The 24,715-nt window shown below is 35.5% G+C and overlaps 1 protein-coding gene across 4 annotated transcripts in view; it reads right to left on the bottom strand.

The window, feature by feature from the left end:
- PCDH17 (protocadherin 17) overlaps nt 1-24,715 on the bottom strand; it is a 98,736-nt gene that overhangs the window by 5,266 nt on the left and 68,755 nt on the right. Inside the window, exon 4 of one of the 4 annotated variants that reach the window (XM_042927405.1) lies at nt 15,028-15,180. The exons of the other annotated variants lie outside the window; for them this stretch is intronic. Coding sequence (XP_042783339.1) covers nt 15,035-15,180 — 146 coding nt within the window. The 3' untranslated portion in view covers nt 15,028-15,034. Of the gene's footprint in view, nt 1-15,027; nt 15,181-24,715 lie in introns of those variants that run through there. 4 annotated transcript variants of the gene reach the window in all.

Below are 24,715 nucleotides of genomic sequence, written 5' to 3'. Positions count from 1 at the left end.
TTTTCTATCAGAATATGTTATGAATAAACTTGTCAAAAAGTGCACATTCCTATTTTATTAGATATGGGTATGGATCATGCAATCAGTTTTCTTCACTTCAGCTTTTTTTTTTTTTTTTTTTTTGGTGTAAGTAGGTGAAAATGGGTTTAGTCAACAGAGTTCAGATGAATGACAACTCATGATTTCCTGTTTTCCACGATAATGTCTTCCGTGAAAATGTTTGCTTCTCTCTTTTGCCAATAGGCATACAGAGAATCTAAATAAAGCAGTCTTTAATGACCTCTCTTTCAAAGATGCTGAACAGAAAATATGAAAGAAAATTCCTTCATTATGACGATAGCTGCATAATTCCACTGCCCCAATATTTTCAACTATAACTGAACTACCTCTTCCCAGTTGTCACTTTCATCTACAAATGATTGTTTCCCCTTATATTTAACGGTTCTTTTTAAATCAAGGACCTTTTTTTTTTTCCAGGAGAGGATATTTACACTTCACCTCTGTGGGATGGGACTAGAATTCCCCACACATTTAGCAACCCTTGGGGCAGCCATTTAATTGATGTGAGAGGATCTCTACAAATTCATAGTGTCCTGTGCAAGGGAAAAAAGGCCACATGGAAGATACTTAAAATAGAAAGCACCATATTTAATAGCCCTGATACATTTATACAGTTACTGTTCAAAGTCATATGTAAAATCTGAGTTCATATTTAAAACATATAAATAATTCCTTATCCAAAAAAGAAAACATAAACTACAACTTGATTTATCTCAAAAGCTTTTAGGATAAGAGAATTTCTTACGAGATTAATTTTTTTCTCGAAAGAAGTTAGAATAGTGTCTTGACAGAATAAAAATATTGTGGTTTTTCATAACACGTGTCATTCATATTGGTGAAATGTTAAAAATGTATTCAGGTAGCTTGCCTGTATTTTAATTTTGTCGTGTTTTCAAAAATATATTTCCATATGAATGAATGAAATATATTAATTGTATTACGTAATGCAGGCAAGAATAGTGAACTCAAGTACTCACACCTATAGACTCAAATACTATCTGTTTCTTGGAAGATTGTTAGACGGACACAAACAGCAGCAGAAAAATCTAGCATTATAAATTTTTTAGGAAGCCTTCCTGTATGGATTTAAAGTCAAACAGAAATTTGAAAACAAATAGATATTAGAAAATTTTCATATCAGGTATCTGTTTTCTCTACCTATTCTGCATGGGAATCATAAAAATCACCTTTACATCTGTGTCTGTTTGTGTTAGAAAGAAAATACGTATGATTTCATTCAACCAATTTTGTCCTCCACAAATATAGTAGAATACTGTCTACTTCATTAGATAATATTTTTGTAGCTTTTAGAGCCATGACTTCTAAAAAATTCATTTACAACCAATGCACTCTCTTTGAAATATGCTAACATAGTTTTATATTCCAATATTGACTGGCCTTCAATTTAAGCAATTTGGATGGCCTAGCACTGAATAAATTCAATATGAATTTAAAAAGGGTGTAAAAGAGATAGAATAATGCAGATGTATGAAAGTATAAATCGACCTTGAATTTGAAACCATCAACATGAAATGATTGTTTGCACTTCACAGCTGAAAAATCTGCAGCTTTTTACTTCACTCCTTCATGTCCCAACCTAAGGAGCAAATTCTAAGTATTGATCATGATACATTATAAGCTGTTCACCTTCTGATTAGACTGTAATTTTGATCACAGTGGTTCCCAGACAGTGAAGAAAATCTAATGGACACTTTTATACAAGCAGCAGAAACCATGAGCAAAAAGTGAACTATAATTGCCAAGGGTCAAATAAGAAAGAATTTATGAGAAAGTGAAATTATTTCTGAAGGAACATAAATAAAGAGATGAATAGGTAGGTACAAACAAAGAGACATAGGTAGTATATAACGGATGACCACATAGACATAGAAAGTGGACAAAATGAAAAACAAAGAAGAAAAAAGGAGAGAAGAAGGAAAGAAAGCTAAGTGGAGGGAGAGAGATGGGAGGGAAGAGGAGCTGTACGGGAGGATTCCTGTCATGTATACCTTCTCCTATGTATTTTTAAGATCCCCTCGGTACACTAAGTATTTTTATTATAAAATAATAGTGTGGGGCATTTTCTCAAGACGTAGAGCTACAAAGGTAAATAATGAAACTTCTGCCTGTACCGTAGGGAAAATGGAACCCAGAATAGATATGTCAAATTATATACAACAGAACTGAAAAAGAAGCAAATTATATAGACAGCCACTATTTGCATAGATTAGATATTTGTATCAGAAACCAAACTCAGAGACCCTGGGTAGAAGTAAAAGTAATTGATCCTAGTCCAAGATTCACTTTTTTTCTTTTGGACTAATGTGAGATTACAAAGAAATTATTTACCCTCATTTAATGATTTCCTCAATATAACATGATTACCCTTTCACAAATGCACCCTTGGCCAAGAAAATATCATAATCCAAATGGTGTGCAGATGAGAAACTGACAGATAAGCATGCTTATATTACAAAGAGAAAACTATTCTGAAGTCCAACAGCTGGAACTCTGGGCAATTCTGCCTGCAGGGAAGGTTTACAGTGTCACATTTTTAAAATGTATGATTCCTTGAAGGATCATGTGACAACCTGATAAATTTAAGTACTTGTTTAGTATTAAGAATTATTTTCTATGCTCTTATAGACACATCTGAGTATTACACAAGCTCTCAAAAAGAGGAATCTAAACATAGTCATCTTAATTATTTTAATTTTCCATCTTAATTTATATATTTTTGCAAAAGATATAAAGTCACACAAATGATTATAGTACTTGCAATGCAGCTGCACAACAAGCCACACACACACACACACACACACACACGTAGAGATCTTTATCTGTGTGTGTGTGTGTTAAATTTGACCTTTCTCCAGGATATAGTCCAAACAAAATTTTAAAACTGAAATGTATAGCCAATGTATTCCTGAAAATTTACTAGCAGTTATTGCCAGAAGAGAAATACAGATGAAAAAATGAAATGCACAGAAATGTTCTATATTCATAATTTAGGAGATAACATACATACATATAAAACGCACATATATATGTACACATTTTTATATAAAGCATTACATGTATAATGTACATAGGTAGGTATAAATCAATCTCCAATAACATTTTAATCTTTCCCTTTGCCCTACAACTATCGGTGCAAAATCCGTGATTGGATCAACAACTTGACTACCTCTGATTTTAGAACTTTATATAATTCAAATTGATTTAGACATAAAGATGTCTGAAATCTGCATATTCATATTGGCTGACATGTCTGAAAGCTTTCTTTTTAACCTAGACTAAGCAGTTTAATAACTTAATCTTAGCGATAGTAGGCAAGCAACCGTTTGGTGCGAAAATACACCTTCAAAGGAGCTGTCATTGTGGAAGTTACATCCTGCAAGGAAAAAAAAATTATTTAGGTAAAACACCAAACTACCTGCCCTTAAATTATTGGGTTTTAGCCATCTTCCATAAAGCTTTCCATAACTTCATGTTTACAATGTGATTTAAACATTGTGATGTCACTTTATCAATAGGAGTGCAGAGACATCTCAAGGATAGGTAAAAGGTACCAAACATTACTATGTATAAGATTATAATTTGAAGCCAAAGCACTATTTAAACCAGTAGGAACTAATAAAGATTAAGGGCGCATTTGCTAAACATGATTATTTTGGGAAGAGTCAGGGGAAACAATCCTTGTGTATCATGACTCGGTGGTGTTCATTACGTGTCAAGAAGCCAGCCCCCATAAAATTTCCTACTCCGGAGTACATCTACCCCTTTATTCTAGTCTCTCTCACTCTCAGGCCGGAATTTATCACAAACCAGAATCAAGCTTACCTTCCCTGTCTTCAAAGCACTATAGCACACTACCCAAAGAGAGATGCTTGGCAACTGATTTGTAACTACTTAAGGAAATATTAGAAAACATAAAAGGATTTCCTCCCCTCAGTTTCCATGTGACTGCTGCCTCCAGAGCCCAGATACTTGTATGAAAACATGCATATAGTCTCTACCATAAGAATTTCAGATATGCTACAGATTTAATTTTTTTTTTTAGATTTATTTTTTTATAATGAAGAAATAAAGGTGTCACAGAAATCCGAAAACCAAACTCCACATATCAGGGAGTCAATGAGGAAGTTCTAAAATGCTGTGGCCATGGGGGAAGGGCATGTGAGAGAGAGTTTTCTCTGCTTTTTGACTGTCAATAAAATGGCTTTATTTCTGCTTTGTAAACAGCTTTAAATAGGAATAGCTTTCTTCCCTTGGAGTGGTGGTTTCTAGCAGCATCTTAAAATTAGAGTTGTTTCCAAGTAGACAACTCTATAAATGGAAGTCCATTTTTTATTTGTTCTCGTTTTTCTTTTTTTATTTCTAATTTACCTTCTTTCACCAATGTAAGCTTTCATAACACCTAATTAGCTGTCTGGAAAAGCAGAGAGCAGGGACCCATCTCTATTTATGGCTAGCACTGGTGTTTGGGAGATTAACTCTACGGAATCTAAACTAGGAAGCCATCACAGATTATCTACCAGGAAACAATGACAAACCAAGACCTCTGACTGGCAGTTTCTGTGTATCAGTTTCCTACTGAAAGGTTTTGCTAGTATGAGAACAGCTTGTTTTCGCTGTCTTTTTCTGTTCTTCAGCACACACACTCAATTTCGCACATGCACACACACTTCCTTATGAGTGCAACAAATTCCGATTTAATCCAAATATATTCTAACGTATCAGATAAAAAGTATCAATGCTAAAATAGAAACCTCATCAGAATACAGTCCAACAAATCTGTGATTAAATTTTCCTTTCAGTGAGTTGACATAATTCACAAGATCCTGTGAACTGACACTTTGCTAACATAAACAATTCTTTCTTTTTTTGGCGGTTGATGATTATTCACTGACTTTCCTTTACCATCCTATAAACCCCTTACACTTGTTATCATGATGGGGTGAATCATTCTGTATAAATGGCACCTTATCTATATTCATTCAAATTATTTCCATTTATGATTTCTATGTCTCATTTACTAGCCGATTAATTAAAAATAAACCTTCTGATTTCAGTCTATCTGACTACAAGAGGGGTAAAATTTCACTCTCGATATTATTTCTAGAGACAGTGTTGGAAACTTGTCTCAAAACTTTTTTTTCTGTGTCAGATAAGAAAGAAAAAGAATATATTACAATTTTATCACACGCTTTTTTTTTTCTGCCAGTGTTCACATGACTGCGAGGCTTAATTTTAGCACAATTTTTTAATAAGGTTGGTACATCCCTTGTGCAGGGAAGACAAGGAAGGAGTTAGGGAAAATGTGGCATCAGAGAACCAACCACTAAGATCACTGAGTGATCTTTCATCTACCTCATTGTATGATCCCTGCATTGTGCACGGGGATCTAATGTTTTACTGATCAAGGAACTAACACACAAATACACCTGTGGGATGTGCTGTTGCTTCTTTTGTTTTTTTTGTTTGTTTTTATTTTTTTAACATCTATGTATTATTTTGAGACAGAGAGAGGCAGCTTCTTTTGTTTTGTTAATGTCAACGGGACCATGAATCGCGTTATGTACGCTGATATGCTCATTTCGTGAGGATGTCTGTTCACACGTTGGCAGTGACACCATGAATAAACTGCAGGTTACAAGTCCAGAGACTTGCATTGTGTCCTAACAACTGGCCATCAGGAAGCAGAATTTGGGCACACAGTTCACGTAATAAAAACACTGAGAGAGAAACGCATATATTTTTAGGTTGATCCACTGCCAATCAGGCTTCCAGGTTTTACTTCAGTTGTGAAATGCCATTCTAGCTGCTTTTGATAGGTGGAAAGCACATTTTGAAGTGGAAGTTATTATAATACTATCAAATAGTCAAACCATGGCAGCTTTGAAGCAGCAATCCCCCAGCGTGCACCTGCATTGCACAATGCTTCCGAATGTATTGCCACGGTTGCATTCAGACACCAGAAACCACTGGCCTATATCATAGTCAACCGAATCCAATTGCAGCTGGGTATGTGGAGCACTGGGAGCATTTGCACATACTATTCAGTGCACCTGCATGCCTTCAGGGATGGTTTTAAGTGTTTGTGACCCTTTGGACAAAACAACATGTCTACCAGAGTGAATTTTCTGGCATATATATTGACCACATATAGTAATGCTCTAAGATGAAGAAAACTTAAATTAAACGGAAACTTAAAGAATGAGAGCCAAAGGATATAAGGAAATCTGATATAGAAGTAGCAAGAATATCTTATAAGTGAGAATCTAAACCATGCATTGGGAACCTATAGCACAAATATAATTGTGTCCCATAGTGCACTGCCCTGAAATTAACGTTCGTATTTTAGCTGTCCCCCCTTCCCCAATCTGTAGGTGCAGCCATCATCACCTGGGGCAGCAGCAGATGCTTAAAGTGAAGGCACAGATAAATGGGGCCATCTCTTTCTTTCTTTGCTCCTTTTCTTAATGTTTATTTATTTTTGAGAGAGAGAGAGAGAGAGAGCGCGAGCACAAGTGGGGGAGGGACAGAGAGAGAGGGAGACAGAGGATCCCAAGCAGCCTCTGCACTGACAGCAAAGAGCCCAACATGGGGCATGAACTCACGAACTGTGAGGTCATGACCTGAGCTGAAGTCCCAAAAGTTTGCACGCTTAACCTACTGAGACACTCAGACGCCCCAGGCCATCTCTTTCTTAACTGGTATGTTGATAAGAACTGGCTCTGAAACTTGATACTATACTAATGAAACAAAGTTTGCATTTTTTTTTTTTTTTTTGTGAGTGAGGGACTCTGACAGAGTCAAGAAAAACAATAGAAAAACTCAAAGAAAAACAATACAACTCAAATGCACCACGAGAGTAATAACAGCTCAAATTCAGTGACAGCATTAGATATGTACAGTTCGGTGGTTAGTTTGAAGAAGCTATACTCAAGAATTCACAAGGTAAGAACGAATCAAACACAAACTTTGTGCTTAGGCATTGGAGGTTTTCAAGCAAAGTCATCTTGAATAGAATGTTGTAGAACAGTAATGTATCAAGTAAAAGTTTGTCATAAACAAACCTATGTGTATCCACTTCTAAAATTCTCCAGTCTGTAAGAATTTATCTCTTCACTAAGGCATTTCTACTCTGACTGGAAACTAGAAACTAGGTTTAAAATCAGCTAGGGCAAATAACTCCTGATCAATTACATTTTGAACTATGTTACATGAGGGTCAAGCAACAGAAATACAGAGAAAAGTGTTGACTACAATATTGTGAAAGGCTTTGTACTAGTCATAGTGCTTGATCTAAAATTCAAAGGACGATGAGTTTCAACAAAAAGAGAGCAGGAAGAGGATGATCCAGGTGAAAGGGTTAGAAAGTGAAACAGTAACCACACAGGACTGTGCATTTCACAAGATAGTAAAAGACCACTTTAGAAGTCAAAGGACATATGTGGCAATACCAAAAAATAAATTATTAATGTACAGAACATTGACTAGGATTTAAAAGAGAATAGAAAGGCTCTGAATAATAATAACAAAAAATAATGAAGCAGACAATGAACCCTCAAATTATAGGTATTTGAATGTCCTATGTCTCAGAAGATTTTTAAAATATGTGCTTGATCAAAAAGGTATTAGACAGCACTTATTAACATACAAAACTGAGATGAGCCACAGGGCAAGCAGCATTCAAATCAGCATTATTTCTGGAAACAGATATATAGAGTTTTGGTCCCCACCAGGATATCTCCAGCAGAGCACAATAGGACATGACATGATTCACTGGCGTAGTCATTCAGACCCCATTGTGACCCCATTCTGCTAACATCTCATCCTACTCCTTATAAACTAGAGAAAGTCTTAATGCATGTTGACTCAACTGGTATTTTATATTAATAGGATAAATCCTGTATTTTATAATTCTGCATTAGAAAAATATTTCCTCTTCTTACATCTACTTTATCTGTCTTCACTCTTTCTTTAATTTGCTATTATTATTACCCAACCATAAGATTGCATATGAGCACATCTGAAAGATTAAAGGATTCTTTGAGAACGCCAGAAGAGGAAAGGTTTGGAAGAAAGAAGATATGTTTGGGGTCTAGGAGAGAGGTAATAAATAATTTTACAAGGTAAGGAGAATGGCCACAAATAAGGTAGATGAGGAATCTCAGAAACTTTTCAAAGTTGGTTCCGGATATGAAGAATAAATTTCTACAGGAAATTCCTGAAAATGTCCAAAATAAGCATTCCCGTTTAGGATGAAGATAATGCCACATTTTTCCACTGAATTATATATACCAGCATTGCTTCGTAACTCATTATTTTTTAATCCATTTGCCTCAATGAGATCCTTACACACCTTGAGGATCAAGGTACTACCGATACTGTGTTCCATTCTTTCATTCTTTCATGCTCTATTCCTTGAGTACACAGAACACGTTCAATATCTACACCTGAAAGCTACCATTGATGTAAAAGAAGAGTAAATTAAAAAGGCATCTAATACTATTGGTAATCTACAATAGAAGAGACTATTCCTTATAATTTACTTATTTCAAAATCATTCAAACTAGAATTTAAATAAAAAATTGAAACAAACAAACAAACAAACAAAAAACCTCATTCATTTATGAGGTTGTGAGCTTAGCTTTTAGAATGATCCCAGGACCTAAACAATGTTATGCAAAATGGCTCTCTTTCACTGTGAATTATACAGGATTTAAAGTTCCATGAGATCTGGGGCACCTGGCTGGCTCAGTCAGTGGAGAATGTGACTCTTGATCTCAGGGTCATGACTTCAAGCCTCACTTTGGCCCTAGAGCCTACTTTAAAAAAAAAAAATGAAGTAACATCATATCTGTCTGTTAGATACCATGCTTATATAAAAATCTAAAGTTCTCTATTTATTATTGATAACCTATAGAGTTCCATATTATTTATTTATTATAATTTAAAATAAGATAAATAAATCTGCCTGGGATATATATGTAAACACAGAGGTCAGAATATTTCCCCTTAGGGTTTTTTTTTAAATCAGTGACACCTTTATTGAAATTAAAGTCTAGATTTAAATAATCACCTCTTTATACTTTTAAATTAAAGAAAACAGCAAGTATCCTGAAAACCCACACCTCAGCATCTATAGGTTTTTTTCCTTCACTCCTGGGTTTCTCCTTTTGTCCTTTTTTGATTCTACTTCATTGTTGTGTCAAACGTGCCAGTTTCTCTGTTTTAGTTTAAGTTAGCTGCGTCTATATCTTGTACTTTATCTGATAGCTATCATCACATGTGAATTCATTAATAAGTCCCTGTAATTTTAGAGTCTTGAAAGGGTTAATGCAACTTCCAAAAAGAACCTGATTTATATACGGCGATAAACCTAGCTCTGGCATGAAATAGTGAAAGACATTTGGTTTACAAGGACAAATTTAAAATTATAACAACTTAAACACTACTCCGAATTTCAGGCCCAAGACTATTTAAATATGCTACTATTCTTCATCTTTAAAGAGGATGTTTTCTTATGCTTTTATTGCCTCTGTTAGCTAACCCCATCTCAGATAATGACACCATTTTTGATGACATGGATGAATACATCCAAAATTCAAGGCATCCTCCCAGCAAAGTGCTAATCCTGTAAGGAAGGTCAATGAAAACATGCCTGTTAAGCTGAACTCCTTGCAAGAAGCAAGGAAGATAGTCTCATGAGCGTTTTTCTTTCAGGCTTGCTATCTGATTTCTATTGGGATATATATCTGTGTACCAGTTCAAATCCCATTGTTCATCTCATTTCTAGCACTTGTTTTCAATTGCTAGAGACAAGTACACAGAGCTGGGTGTCATTTTTAACATTCTCAGAAAACAGAGTTAATTCAGATGCAACTAATCCTCTCTAGCTTATTATTTAGTGATCAACACCTGCCAACAGGATTTGGGAGTCCCAAAAGATAATTTTTTTTAAGAAAGATTTTTGTGTTCTCATATTTTCAATAACATTCTAGTCTCTGAAAGCTTTTCATAAAATTCATAGGGCTCTACTCTAGAGATAGATCCAAAGTTTCGATTCACTTACCTTAAATTAGTTGGACACGGTTCCAAAAGAGCAGATCAGTTCAGGAATTTTTAAAAACATAATGTTTTTAAAGAAAGACGCAATACAAAATGTATTTATGGACATATATGAATGGGAAATATATATGAAACTATACTTCTCTATAAATGATTCCTCCAAATATTGCTTATATTACAACTTAAAAGTGAACCAAAGGTAAATGTTCTTGATGTGCATGCATACACACACACAAATGATAATAAATATGTATTTTTCACCAAAAATGCCTTCTGTGAAATGAAGTTTGTCTGAAAGTACTATTCAGATTGATAGTAGCCCAAAGGTAACTTTAGATTAATACACCGAGGGGCGCCTGGGTGGCTCAGTTGGATTAGCATCCGACTCTTGGTTTCAGCTCAGGTCATGATCTTGCGGTTAGTGAGCTCAAGTCCCTCGTGCTCCATGCTGACAGTGCAGAGCCGGCTTGGGATTCTCTCTCTCTCTCTCTGTCTGCCCCGCCCCTGCTCATGCTCTTTCTCAAAAATAAATAAAATTAAAAAATTTAAAAAAAAAGAGTAATATACCAATAGTTTGAACCGAAACAATTTGGCCTTGATTTTATTAAAACAACTCCTACTACCAAGCTGCTCATGTTACCACAATTATTGCTACTATATTATAGATAGTTTTAAAATACATAAAGAGTAGGAAAGGAAAGAGAACTAACAATTTAAATAAAGCCTGTTCTTGGAATTACTTCTCTGAAACCATTCTGTTCTTATTACCTTTAGTGTGCTGTAAGTTTATTGGAAGCTGATGTTTTTTATCCTGTATGATTGGGTCATCCCAAGAATGAAAATTTAAGCAAAATCAATACACTCAATACTATGTTCTAGAGTAAATATACAAAAGTGTTTCTTGTAATGGATTTTACTGGCAATGACAAGCCATTTTTCTGTAACAGCTTTAATATTTTGTAATCATTAAAGCACACTGAAGCAATGGAGAAATTGGGAAAAGGGGTCTGGAAATTCATATATTGTAAGATAGGAGATGTGTCCCTCTATATCACCCTGCTATGTAACCAAACCGAGAGTCAACAGCTATTGGAGAAGGCTATCCTTGAATCACAGCAAAGATAAAAATGTATTTTTAAAGGATATGAAGGCTTATCCATCTATAATACAGTATTAACATCAAAAGGTGTCTACAGTGATGTTTTAAATACTTTCTTATCTTGGAGAGTACTTTCTATGATTTAATTGATAATCAGTCATACCTGGAGCAAAGAACAGATGATAAAAGTGAAGTGTAGTCCCCATGAGTAATATTAACGGGGAAATAAATATAAATATATGAAAACTTATTTTATTTTCAGACTTGCAATCTAAATCTAATCTAATTGGAAATTCATATTGATATCACAAGGAGAATTCATTGAATTCATTGAGACAGTCTTTTTTAAATTCAGGCATGTTATATTTGTTCCACCCCCCTAAGAATATGTATGCTCAATTTCAGAAGAAGTGACCCTTTGTGTTGCCAAAGCTATTTTTGAGGAGCTGCCTAACAATTTCCATGGTCATTCCTGAAAAAGGTTATACAGTCGTCCTCCCTTTCCCATACAGATACGGTCCAAGACCCCAGTGGATGCCATGAATAGCACCAAGTCCTATATACACTATGTTATTTCCTATACATTCATACCTACAGTAAAGTTTGTTTTTAAAAAGGTTTATTTTATAAATTAGGTACACTAAGAGATTAACAATATCTAATAGTAATATAATGCAATTGTAACAATATACTGTAATAAAAATTGTATTGTATGTACCCTTCTTGCAATAATGTGAAGTGATAGAATACCTATATGATTAGATGAAGTGAGGTGAATGATGTAGGCACTATGACGTGACATAGGCTACTATTGACCATCTGACGAGATGTCAGAGGAGGGTCATCTGTTTCTGGACCATGAGGTTCACTTCAAGTAACTGAAACCATGGAAAATAAAACTGTGGATAAGGGGGACTGCTATAATCTGAACTACTCAGCCTCGTGTTCAAAACCCTCTGTAATCTGCCCCAAAAAATTATTTAGGCAGTTCTGTCATTAAAAAAACAAAAAACAAAAACAATAAACTTAGATTCTAACAAGTAGAATTTGTATACTTTCTGTTCCAGCAAATATTTCCGTAATCTTTAGGAAAATGGTAGCAATCATCTAACTGAACCCTAAAATTCCTTTAGAAGGCTGTAATTATTACCTAGGTCAATTGGAGGATGTGGAACATGCTAGTGGACATATACTTGGGATCACAATGTGTCTGCTCAAAAGAGAGAACAACTTGAATTTGAGAAAGTGTCACTTTAACCTTAAATTTTTAGGTGACTTGATGGTTATGTTCCTTGATCTAAAATTATCTAATATTAAAACCCAAGGTGCAATGCAAAATGGAATGAAATATAACTATTTGATCTGGCAAATTTCTAATAAAATATGTATTTGTGTTTCTTCATTGAATTGATAAAAAACATGCATGATCACAACAGAAAATTACCTAGTTAATTATTATTGTAAATAAGGTCACTGTGGTAAGTATTATTGCAAAATAGAAAATTATTAAGTTAGAAGTACTTGGCAAATGAAACTTCTTATCTATTGGGAATGATGCTTTTACGATTAAAAACATATATATCTGCACATAATTCTGCATAAAATTCAAATATAAATGATTCATTGTAAGATTAACCATTTATTTTAAAAGGTCATAGTCTAACATATATAACTCATTGATCTACTTATTATCCATAAACATAAAGGTTGTATCTAGACGAACCATATAGTTGAGAGATAACAGTGATTTCAACAAAAAGCTAAAGTTATTATGATTGTTTTACAACACACACATGCATGAAATTATCATATTACATATAATCATTCTAGTATTTTAAAAATCAAAGAAATATATATGTACAAAAATAGGAAAATATTATATTCAATGAGCTCCAGTAACAGAGTTTTAAATTGAAGACTTTTATTGTAGCATATATGTTGATGGAAAATATTCATAAGCTTCACTATCTTGATATTTTAAGTGAAGGCAATATACGTTTTAAAATGACAGCTTCCAATACATCAGGTAACTATCAACAAAGGAATACAACTAAAAAGGCATGCATTCATTTCCTTATATAAGCACCCTTTGTACACATGATGAAAAAATACATTCCCATACCAAATGGAAATGAATGGAAGGAGCCTTGCCTAAGGACAAAAATCCTCTGGAACTATTTAATGGAAATAAAATAAAGACCTAACCCGCCTTACAACAGCTTTTGGGTTTCCTGATGCTCAGTGATAGCTCCCAGAGGGCCCAGTGTTTCAAGTTAATAGACAGTCATGGTGAAGCACAGGTGTGCACATGCACACACATGTACATTCACCAGAAGCATGCATGTGGACATGAGCAGAGTGTCAGTGTCAGATTAAGAGAGAGATTTTTAGGGACGCATAAAATAATGTGCAGACATTTACATTCTAAAGGCCAAAATACTTTTTTTGCTATAAATTTTACCTTTAAATTTAGTTCTTACATTGAAGTTGAAAATAAGAATTGATAAATAAAACTCTTTTTCCCAATCGATTATAATTTAGTAAGTGTGAAATCACAACTATTTAAGGATGACAAGGATGATTTTATATAGATGTGTCAGTATATGTGTATGTACATGCACTCATGCTGTCAAACTTTCCACCTTACTTCCCCAAATTGGAAATAAGTAAAAATTTCCTCACTGCAACACTGTTTGAGGCCTTTTCTTGTATTTTCTCTCCAATTTCCATTCATTTCCATCTAAAAATAATGCAACCTCTTCACTTTTCTTAGCTTGAGTAAAGCAACACAAATAAATATAACAGTAATAGATTACTGTAACATACATGTGTATTTTTCAACCACAGCGACAACTTGATATATTAATTTTCTCCATTGGCTTGTTTCCCTCGTGTAGTGATTAAACTACCGAGAAACCAATGAAATCTCTCAAAAGCATTCAAATGACTCAGACTTGGACTATATACAACCCAGAGTTAGAAAAATATCATGAAATGAGCTAAAATTTCACCTGAGATATATACTTCTTTCTGTCTTTCACTTAATCCATCCAGTTATTTCAAATTTCAATGTGTTTTCCTAGATTATGTGAGTCACATGTAGAGCATACTTCCAAATTAAAATATATCGACAAAATTTATCGAGTTCAGGGGATTTTAATTTTGAGCTTCACTAGCTGCTGCAATTGACATGAACTTGGTTCCGCCCTGCCTTTAGGAATCTGTATTAGGGTGATGTGTACTGATTTTACAAAGTAATGTGTAAAGAAGCCTTTAATATATTTCCATAAAATAACACATCTAATTTGGAATGTAATTGCCTGTTCAAAGTGAAAGAAGAATTTGTGGACCCAATTTCTCAGGTGAAACAGTTTCTTCTTCAGAATTCAACAGTGATGTACCTTGCTCTATACCAACAACTAACATTCAAGGAAAATAACCAATCCCCTCTCCTATATCAGCCCTCTCTCTATTCCACCAATTTCTTCCTTAGCATTTCCCTAGCACTAACTCTGAAGTGAAATTTGTAAAAGCGGTGATTTTTTACATTAAGCAATTAAGAATTGGACCACTTACACTCATTTAAGAACTATAAATGTGAAAAAAACAAACCCTGATATAAATGAATATGTAGATTCTCTTTTCAACCCTTAACCTTACACAGCTTTCCCTGAAATATTGAAAGTAGCGATGCAAATAAAATAGAATAAATTACTTATTTACTATTCTATTTTCCTTTAAAGGAATAAAGTCTACACATCCCGAATTTATGTGTGGATAGTCTTATGAGTGTCATCATGTAACAAGTAAAATTCGGATCACAGAGAAGAAAGCCAGCAGATGAAGAAATTGCTCACCTGGAGGAAGTAGGTCAACAGACTGAAGTCTAGTTGTGATGGTGTGTAGGGTGAGGATAGCAAAGGAAAGCAAAGTCGGGAATGCTTGAAAAATAAAATATTTTTAGTTAACAAATAGAAAAACCAAATGGGATAAAAGGGCCAATTGAATCATGAATCCTTCTCTATTGATTGAAATTTTTATATTAAAATCCTTTAGATTGATCAATCCCTGACAGATACGGTCATTTGTATTTCCCCAGGTGCATAAAACTTAGTGTGACTGGAAGAAAATTACTTTGGGGGCGTATTTCCGTTTAGAGGAGATAGAAACAATGCAAAGTAGCTATAAGAATGCCTAGGTCAATGGGAAAAATACTCCTGCGATGATGGATTCATTTATCCTAAATAAAATAAAAAACCTTTCTGTAGTAGTGGGTAGAATATGTAAAAAATCAGGCCACCAAAATCAAAGTTGCAGACTGTCTATTCTTTAATATCCCTAGAGAACAAGGCTCTAATAAAAGTTTTCGCTGCTAGTGAAATTTTGATGTGTATTATCTGGAGCTTGAAACAACAAACTGTTTGAAACTTAGCTGTTTACTCAATCCCCTAGAAACCGTTGATTGTTAAAAGCGTATTGATTTTAGTAATAAGAAATATATATATTTCTGAAACAATTTCAACTCTTTTTTTATCCAACACATGACAATAAATGTTATTGTTATAAAGAAATGTTGCATTTTGTTTTTATTTTTGTTTTGCTTTTTAAGCACCTCTAACTTGGGCATATAATTGATCAGTTTCTTAGACAAAAAAAGAATGCTTTGTTTGCATCTAAATGCATAGTGAATATATGAAATCAATTGCTATCTAAAAGTCATGCCAAAAAAAAAAAAAAAAAGGCCTGTTGGTGAGTAAAGTAGCTTTATTTTTCAAATAGTCTCATTTTCTTATTTTCAACCTTTATTCAACATCTGTTGTTTGCCCCTCCCCTGGAATGTAATTATGCAGGATTCCAATGTAAAACAGGTTGAGTAGTTAATAACAGGCAGCTCAAACATTTTTCCACACTGTTTCCCTGCAGATGTTTACTCTCATTTTTTTTTTTTCTTTTCTCCCCTGGCTTTGTGTTTAATTTGTGTATGTTTCTCTTCTATTCTTCAAGTATATTCCCACAACAGATGGAAACACCTGAAAATAAGTCTGCCTCACGCACATGTTTAAATGATGTCTATTGTGATATTAGCACAGAAAAGAGAATAGAGAACATTGGTTTACAGAAAAAAATAATCTGTAAGTCACCTTGTTACTATGTTCAATTTAAAATTCTGAAGAGATGATCTAGTTTTTGCCAAAGACATTTGCCAAAGTTTATAGTCTACAACCTTCATTTGTTCTTATTTTGTTACCAAGTTCATTTGTCTTTTTTGCATTTGGCACAATTCTCTTAAATTTTCAGTCCTACCAGAAATTGCACTTTTTTCTATCCACTGACCATTTTACTATGTAAAAGGCACTCTACATTCCCTTGATAATAATTCAAACTCAGCAATCACTATCTAACATAGTTTAGATATAGTCAAAGTATATCATATATTTTTAAATAATATTACCAGAGTCATATAAGGTATAGAATTCTTTTGTTCAGAAAAATATATTTAATTGAAATTGGAGGAAAAAAAAAAAAGACAGGTATAGGCTGTGCACTGAGTTGGGTATTGACCCCCATATGTCCACCGGGAACATCAGAATATGACCTTATTTGGAAAGAGGGTCCTTGCAAATCTAATTACTTTAGATGAAGTCATACTGGATTAGAGTGGGCCCTGATCCAATGTATGATGTTCTTGTAAGAAAACTGAGACACAGAGACAGTTGTGTAGAGAAAATGCCATGCGAAGGTGGAAGTAGAGATTGGAGTGTTTTGTCTAGGATTGCTGGCAATGACCAGAAGTAAAGTAGCTAGAGGCAAAGAAAGATCCTCCTCGAGAGCCATTAGAGAGCACATTCCTGCTTATACCTTGATTTTGGACTTCTGGCCTTCAGAACTGGGAGAGAATAAATTCCTGCCATTTTAGGCCACCTAGTATTGCTCTTGTTATGGCAGCCCTCTGATACTGATTTTGGTATCCAGAAGTGATATGCTGTTGGAACAAATATGTAAATATGTGGAAGTGACTGTGGAACTGGGTAATGGGAATAAGCTGGAAGAGTTTTAATATGCATGGTTTTTAAAAGCCTGGATTGCTTTGAAGAGACTATTGGAAGAAATACAGACATTAAAAAACTGAATTTAATGATTCTCCTCTGAGCTCAGTAAGAAGTAAGGCTAACTATAGAGGAAGTTTCTATCATGTTTGAGGATATACGTGTGGCTTTATCCTCAATAGCAGAATGTAGACAGAAATATGAATGTTAAAAGTGCTTCTCGTAAGGTTTCAGGTGGAAATGTTATTGGACACTGGAAGGCAATGCTTGTTATGAAGTGGCAGGAAACTTGGCCAAATTGTTGGGTGAAAAGTAGAACTTGTCCTTGATGAATTTGGATATTTAGCTGAAATGCTTCCCAGCAAAGTGTAGTAGGTGTGAGCTGGTTTCTCCTTTCTGGCTATAGTAAAATGTGAGAGCAAAGAGATCAACTAAGGAATGAACTTTTAAGCAAAAAGAAACCAACAATTGATTTGGAAAATTCACTATCAAATCACATGTTCTGGAAACAAGGACAAAGGTGTGGCTGGACAGTCTTTTGCTGTAGTGATTAGGGTGTTATCTATGACTCTAATCAACCATCATAAGAGAAGTCAGGAGTAGAGATAAGGTTACTGAGGAAATATCTGTGGAGAACACTGTTGTCTAATTGTGTGGATCCCCTCAACATCCAGAAGACAAAGTTTTTGAGAATTTTACATCACGCTGCCAACGTGGACTGAAAGAGACAGAGATGAGACAAAATGAAGGAAAAATTACTCTGAAGTACAGCCACAGATACAGGGACCAGGAAGGGTGGGTTACTGCCCCAGAGAGTCAAAAAGCTTAAAGGAGTGAGCACACAATTACCTTCAGGCCTTGAAACCTAATGGAATTTGCCCCTATGCGTTGCCAACTTCCTTGACTACTAACCCCTTTGTTCCTTCCATTTTCACCCTCTAAGAATAAGAATGTCTACCCTGTGCTTGTTCCATCATTGTATTTTGGAAACAGGTAATTTCTTTTCTAGTGTGATAGGTCTGTGAAAGAAGAGGAAGGTTGCCTAGGAGGGACCATACCCAGATTCTCCCCTACACCTGATTTAGCTGCTGAGATGTGAGACTTTCTTAGTTGATATTTAGATTTGATTTGGGACTTAGAGTCCTGCTAGAAAGGTTTGAGATGCGTGGATGATAGCGGGAGGAGGTGGATGGATTTTGTAAATGGGATGCATGTGAATTTGGGGGTCCAAAGGATAGACTGGGTTGAATACTGCTCCTTCACAATTCATGTCCTCATGGAAAATCAGAATGTGACCTTATTTGGAAACAGGGTCTTTGCAGACATACTTACTTAAGATGAAGTCAGGTAAGTTAATATTAGGGTGGGTCTAAATCCCATGACTGCTCTCTTCATAAGAAGAGAAACAAGACACAGCCATGGTCATACAAGGGAGAATACCATATGGCCATGGAAGCAGAAATGGGAGTGACATGTCTAGAACTGCTGGCAACCACCAAAAGCTAGGAACAGGCAAAGAAGAATCCTCACCTAGAGCTATGACAGCATGGCCCGGCTAATACTTTAATTTTGGACTTCTAGCCTCTAGAACTGTGACAGAATAAATTCCTGTGTTTTTTGAAGCCACCCAATTAGTAGTGTTTTGTTACAGCAGACGTAGGAAACAAATACAGATTGTCAAAACAAACAAACAAACAAAACAAAACAAAACAACAACAAAACCCCCCCAAAACCCAAAAAACTTCAAAATATAAAATACCCAGATGGCAAAAAATTGCTATGGCGAATGACATGGGGCAAATAAAAAGCAGATTCTAGAAGAGTAAAACAAGATAGATATGAATGAATTAAAATGTTGTCTTCTGTATTATGGTTCATAAATAAACTAAATTTGGGGGGCGCCTGGGTGGCTCAGTCGGTTGAGCGTCCAACTTCGGCTCGGGTCACGATCTCGCAGTTCGTGAGTTCGAGCCCCGCGTCGGGCTCTGGGCTGATGGCTCGGAGCCTGGAGCCTGCTTCCAATTCTGTGTCTCCCTCTCTCTCTGACCCTCCCCCGTTCATGCTCTGTCTCTCTCTGTCCCAAAAATAAATAAACATTAAAAAAAATTAAAAAAAAAACAAAAACTAAATTTGGTGTAAGAGATGGGTTCATATGCCAGTAAGATTGAGTATAAGACCTAACTGAAATCATCCAAAAAAAAAATATATGTATGCATGTGTGTGTGTAAGATAATTCAATTGTAGCAAGTACTTTGAAATAGAGTATTTTCTTTAAATGCCTGCAAATTAATAGCTCCTTGTGCTTATTTTCTAATTTTCTAAGTTTGCTTAACTACTCTCCTCAGTCTCCATTACTTTGATTTTTATGTCTACTAATCACATCTTCAGTACCATATGTAATGCAAACTTTGCTTAAAATTTCCATCTATACTAGTGAGCTCTTGAACAAAATGTGACTTATAACTTAAACAAAATGCACATATGTACATATACATGCATAAGTGTTGGATTAACAAAAACAAGATAGTCTCTTATAAGGAGAAAACATCTCCATATATATAAATATGGCTTCAAATACATGCATGTTTTCAGTTAGAAACTTACTCAGCATTACCTGAAGGCATGTATTAATAAATGTTTCCATTTTATGGGAAATGAATGCATAAACATTAAAATAGTCAATTTTTATACTTGTTTTATTTTACTTGATTTTTAATTTAAGTGGAAAAAGTATGGCAGAAATATATTTCCCTTAAGAAACATGATACTAAGGGTGCCTGGGTGGCTCAGTCAGGTGAACGTCTGACTCCTAATTTTGGCTCAGGTCATGATCCCAGGGTTGTGGGATCCAGCCCTAAATCGGGTTCTGTGCTGAGTGCAGACATTGCTTAGGATTCTCTCTCTCTCTCTCTCTCTCTCTCTCTCTCTCTCTCTCTCTCTTCAAACACTAAATCTGCAGGTTGCTGGATTTTGGACTTTTTCTCAGCCTCCAGGACTGTAAAAAATAAATTTCTGTTTATAAACATCCAGTCTATCAAAACTTGTTAAAATAGCCCAAAAGGACTAAGGTAAGTATTTACAGAGAAAAGATCATTTAATATTAATATACTGGGACATAAAGTACAAAAGAAACACAATGTATGTGTGTGTGTGTGTGTGTGTGTGTGTGTACTAAATTAACTTAAAAAGAAATACTTTTGCTAATGATGCATATAACTATTGTAATATACAGTATATTTTGGTGAAATTTAGTATCACATCATGTTTTTTAATGTTAATTTATTTTTGAGATAGACTGAGAGAGCATGAGCAGGGAGGTGCAGAAAGAGAAGGAGACAGAGAATCCCAAGCAGGTTCTGCACTGTCAGTGCAGAGCCCAATGCCGGATTTGATCCCACAAACTGTGAAATCATGACCTGAGCTGAAACCAACAGTCAAGATGCTTAACTGACTGAGCCAACCAGGCGCCCTCATGAGTCCCATTCTAAAGAGCTCTATCTAGCCTTATGCCCTAGTCTTCTCCCAAAATCATCATACTGAAGAATAGGTTTCAGTCTATGAATTTCGAGAGGAAACAAACATTCAGTCCATAGCAGCACTCCACTGCATGAAGGAAATAAATGCTGTAGGAGGAGAGAAGACTACACGTCAAATAACTCTACGAAAGAAATGCAACCAGATCTCACAACTGGTCTGTTTTGGAAAGACCTAAAAATGAAAAAAAAAAAAAAAAAGTGATATATATCAGTATATGTTAGTTATTGAGTATTCATGTGCTCTTTGCAAGTGCAAAGCCTAAGAATCGATCCGAGTTACGCATCTCTCGAAGTGATTGCATCTAATGGTGTGTAAAAACTGACATTAGTATCTTACACATAAATGCAAGAAATGTATCTCTTGCTGTTTTGTTATACTGTTCACAGTAGAATATTTCTTCCGTGTTATTTCAGTTTCTTTAAATGAAAAATCAATGCATGGTTTATGGCAGCATAGAAAATTGCTCCCTGTCACTCTGTTCCAAATAATGTCTTCTAAGTACCGTGCCTCCCTCTTAAGTTTCAGTGGGTTCTTGGTAGGGATTTGAACCACCGAGCTATGCTTTACTATAGCAAAGAGCTATTAAATTAATTTTTCCTTGCTATTTGGCTCTCAATCATTAATGCTGACCCAGAAAAAGAATGCAAAGTTAAATTTTCAAAACTGATTTATATTATCAGAACTGTAATCAAAAGGAAACAATACTTGATATACTTTGGGTTTTCTACAAAAGTTCAGCTATTATTAGGCTGCTTTAGTGAGCAGATTTTATAATCTGTAAATGCTTCCCAAAAAGCCACGAAGGCATTCTAGGCCATGTAATCATCATTATCTTTGACGATAGCTACAGAGAAGAGGGAAATCATTTAATCCATGTTACTTTGATGTCAAAACAAAATGGCACACTGACAGGTACAGGCCGGGTTATGATTCAATTTCAGAGATTACAAACCTATGTAGCTGAATTCTTATTCATTTTAGTTTTGATATCAGAGGACAGGTATCTAAGAATATTAAAACATCCAACTATGTCAGAAGAAGATCTTATCTGAAAATTTCTCTGTGAATTTCCTTCATTCAACAATAACAATGGCAGTAAAGAAAAAGATAAGTCAACATTCTTATTGCGACAGAAAGCAAACATCACTAGAGGGCTATGCAGGCAAAAATACTGAGCTTACATATATTCCACAAGTACAAATGAGCTATATTCTGAAAGTTTATTCCTTGTTCTTACTTTGGAATTCAACATGTATTTTATTGCATTAAAAGGCCATAGTAAAATAGATTCTTAGTTTAGTTTACAAAAACCTGCTTAACTCGCAGGGTGGCCAACTATAGTACTAAGAATACTAATTCTGGCTTTATTTTGAAGTCCTAGCAACAAGGAACAATAAAACATAAGAGGAAGTGGAGGAGGAAGGAGCTGGTTCCCTTCAGCCCAGACACCGGAGGGAGTCCGTGAGGATATATGAGTAAGAGTTTGTTTTCTTCCAATCTCCTTTGTTCTCGCTTCTGTGTCTTTCCTCCATTTAACACTCTTTCTTCCACCCTTCAATTTATTAGACGTCCCTTCTTTTCCCAACTGAGAAATATCACATTGTCTGACTGACTCCCTCAATAAGTTTGCTATGCTCCCAAATTACCTAAAGGCTTTTCTTCCCTCAAGAAAACGCTCTTTCACGCCGAGCAGTTCATACCTGGTGTACGTTGCGCATACAAACATGAAAGCAAGCTGATTAAGTTGATCCAAATTCATGGGACTGAATAAACCCTTAATTCTCTCAAAATTTAGGGGAAAACACTGCACGTCTTTTGAACTTTTTAATGGATTTCTTGGCCAAAGAGTCCATGTCCTTGCAAAACTGGTAACATTTACAAAACTAGGTAACGGTCTCATCTGTGAAAACTGATCAAAGTCAACCGGTGACATATAAACACAATTGGGGCAGCACACACAAATGCGCACGGGCACCTGCGTACACACAGATGCACGCACGCTCGTGCAGAGAGAGAGAAAGGCCAGTGTCACATGGAACCTGCCAGCATCCCTAGCCGGCCCTGCTTCTAATAGCTCTTTCCTTTTCCCGCTTTCTGAAGGCACAGCCAGCAGCAGGGGTTCAGAATGTGGCAAAGACAATGAGGAAGGGAGAGTGTTCTGCTGCGTATGTGGGTCATTTATAAATCAGACACCGCTTGTCTTGCGACACGCAGCTGTATATCACACTGCAGAGTTCTTTCAGGACTCCAAGGGCGCGGTGCAGGCAATGAGAGGGCAGCCGTGTCCTAGAGCCTTTGACTCTAGCTGTCCGCTCTGGGTGGGCAGTTGAAAATTTCAGTCCTTAAAACTGTACTCCTACAAATGTAAATAATATTTGGCTTACAAATAATAACAATAAAGAAGGCCAGAGATGGAATCTGGCAAACCCCATAGCTGGGTCTGACGTCTCACGCTGTCTGTTCTGGGTCAAACCGCTGAACTTCTGCGTTCCGTCACTTCCTCATCTGCAAAATGGGGCTATCCTCACGGGGCTGTTGTGAAGGTTAAATGAGCACATGCATGCAAAGCACTTAGAACAGTTCACAGAAGCCACTCAGGGAATGCTGCCATTAAGTTGCAATGCCAGGGCAGTGCCGGCAAGTCCAAGAAAGTACAATACAACTTGTTCACAGACTGAGTGTGAATGTGGAGCCTGTTGGAAGAGAAAGCCACTCATCTTGGGACTCAGTGGTTTAGCATTCCCCAACAAAACATGCCATTATTGCTGTCGCTTTTATTTTCAATATGCTCAGTAGAATACTTCTCACCCCAAATTCAAGCATAAAATGAGTAACATACGTATCTTTTAGGGGCGGTATAAATAACACACAGTTGCAGTGAAAAAGTCATAAATATATGTTTCTTTTCCTCCAGGGCATTTTTGGAATGAATGAAATCAGAACTCCAGAAACACTGAGGTTCTATCTCTATGCTTGGGTATTCAAGATTCACAAAAATAGACGAGGGACATTTTCCTGAAGGATAAAATGACTAGATGGAAAACAATTTAAATCATTACTTCCGTGTTAAAACAAATATTATAAAACAGAAAGCAAAATTATGGGTATTTTACAATTAGAACATGAGAATCCAATAACTCTAGCAGTTGTGAGAAGACTCCTATGTATGTATTTACTGTCCTCTGCCTTTAGGGATACTTTGGTGGAAAAATCTAGAAATGCCAGAAAGGTAAAGGATTTGACTTGGGCCGCACACAAACTAGAAGCAGATTGAAGGTTAGAACTCATGTCCCACATCTACCATACAGGTCTTTTTCCACACTCTACTTCTAGAATTTCTTCAAAAAAATCAGGGAGTCAAAAGAGATAAATACAGTGACAGGTAATTTGGTAAACTGGGAAAAGTGTTGTGCTTTTGTTTTCCTTTGATTTTTTAAATTAAAAATTCTTTTTCCCACCATATCTTAATGGTGGGAGAAAATAATGAGGAAGATTTATTTTTTATTCTTTTTTTTAATATTTTATTTTTAAGTGTTCTCTACATCCATCATGAGGCTTGAACTCACAATCCCAAGATCATGAGTCACATGCTCTAATGCTCTACCAGCTGAGCCAGCCAGGCACACCATTTGGCCTTCTATTCGTTATTTACATGTGGTTTACTAACATTCAAAGACATGATGACTCAAAAAAAATACATCTTTTATTCTTAATTAAACATTGTGGAAAGAACCTCATTTTCAGAATTACTTGGTCTGAACTTTTCTAAGTCAATTTCAGGTTTCCATGTATATGACTATCTGCTCACATATAGAATAATAGCTACATTGATACAGTTATTTTATATTTTTTCCAAAGGTAGTTAGAAAATATCAACATAACTGGAAACAAA

This window comes from Panthera leo, chromosome A1 (assembly GCF_018350215.1).
Source record: "Panthera leo isolate Ple1 chromosome A1, P.leo_Ple1_pat1.1, whole genome shotgun sequence".
Lineage (NCBI taxonomy): Eukaryota > Metazoa > Chordata > Mammalia > Carnivora > Felidae > Panthera > Panthera leo.
Note: the sequence above shows the minus strand (reverse complement) of the source record. Positions and strands in the feature narration are given on the sequence as shown.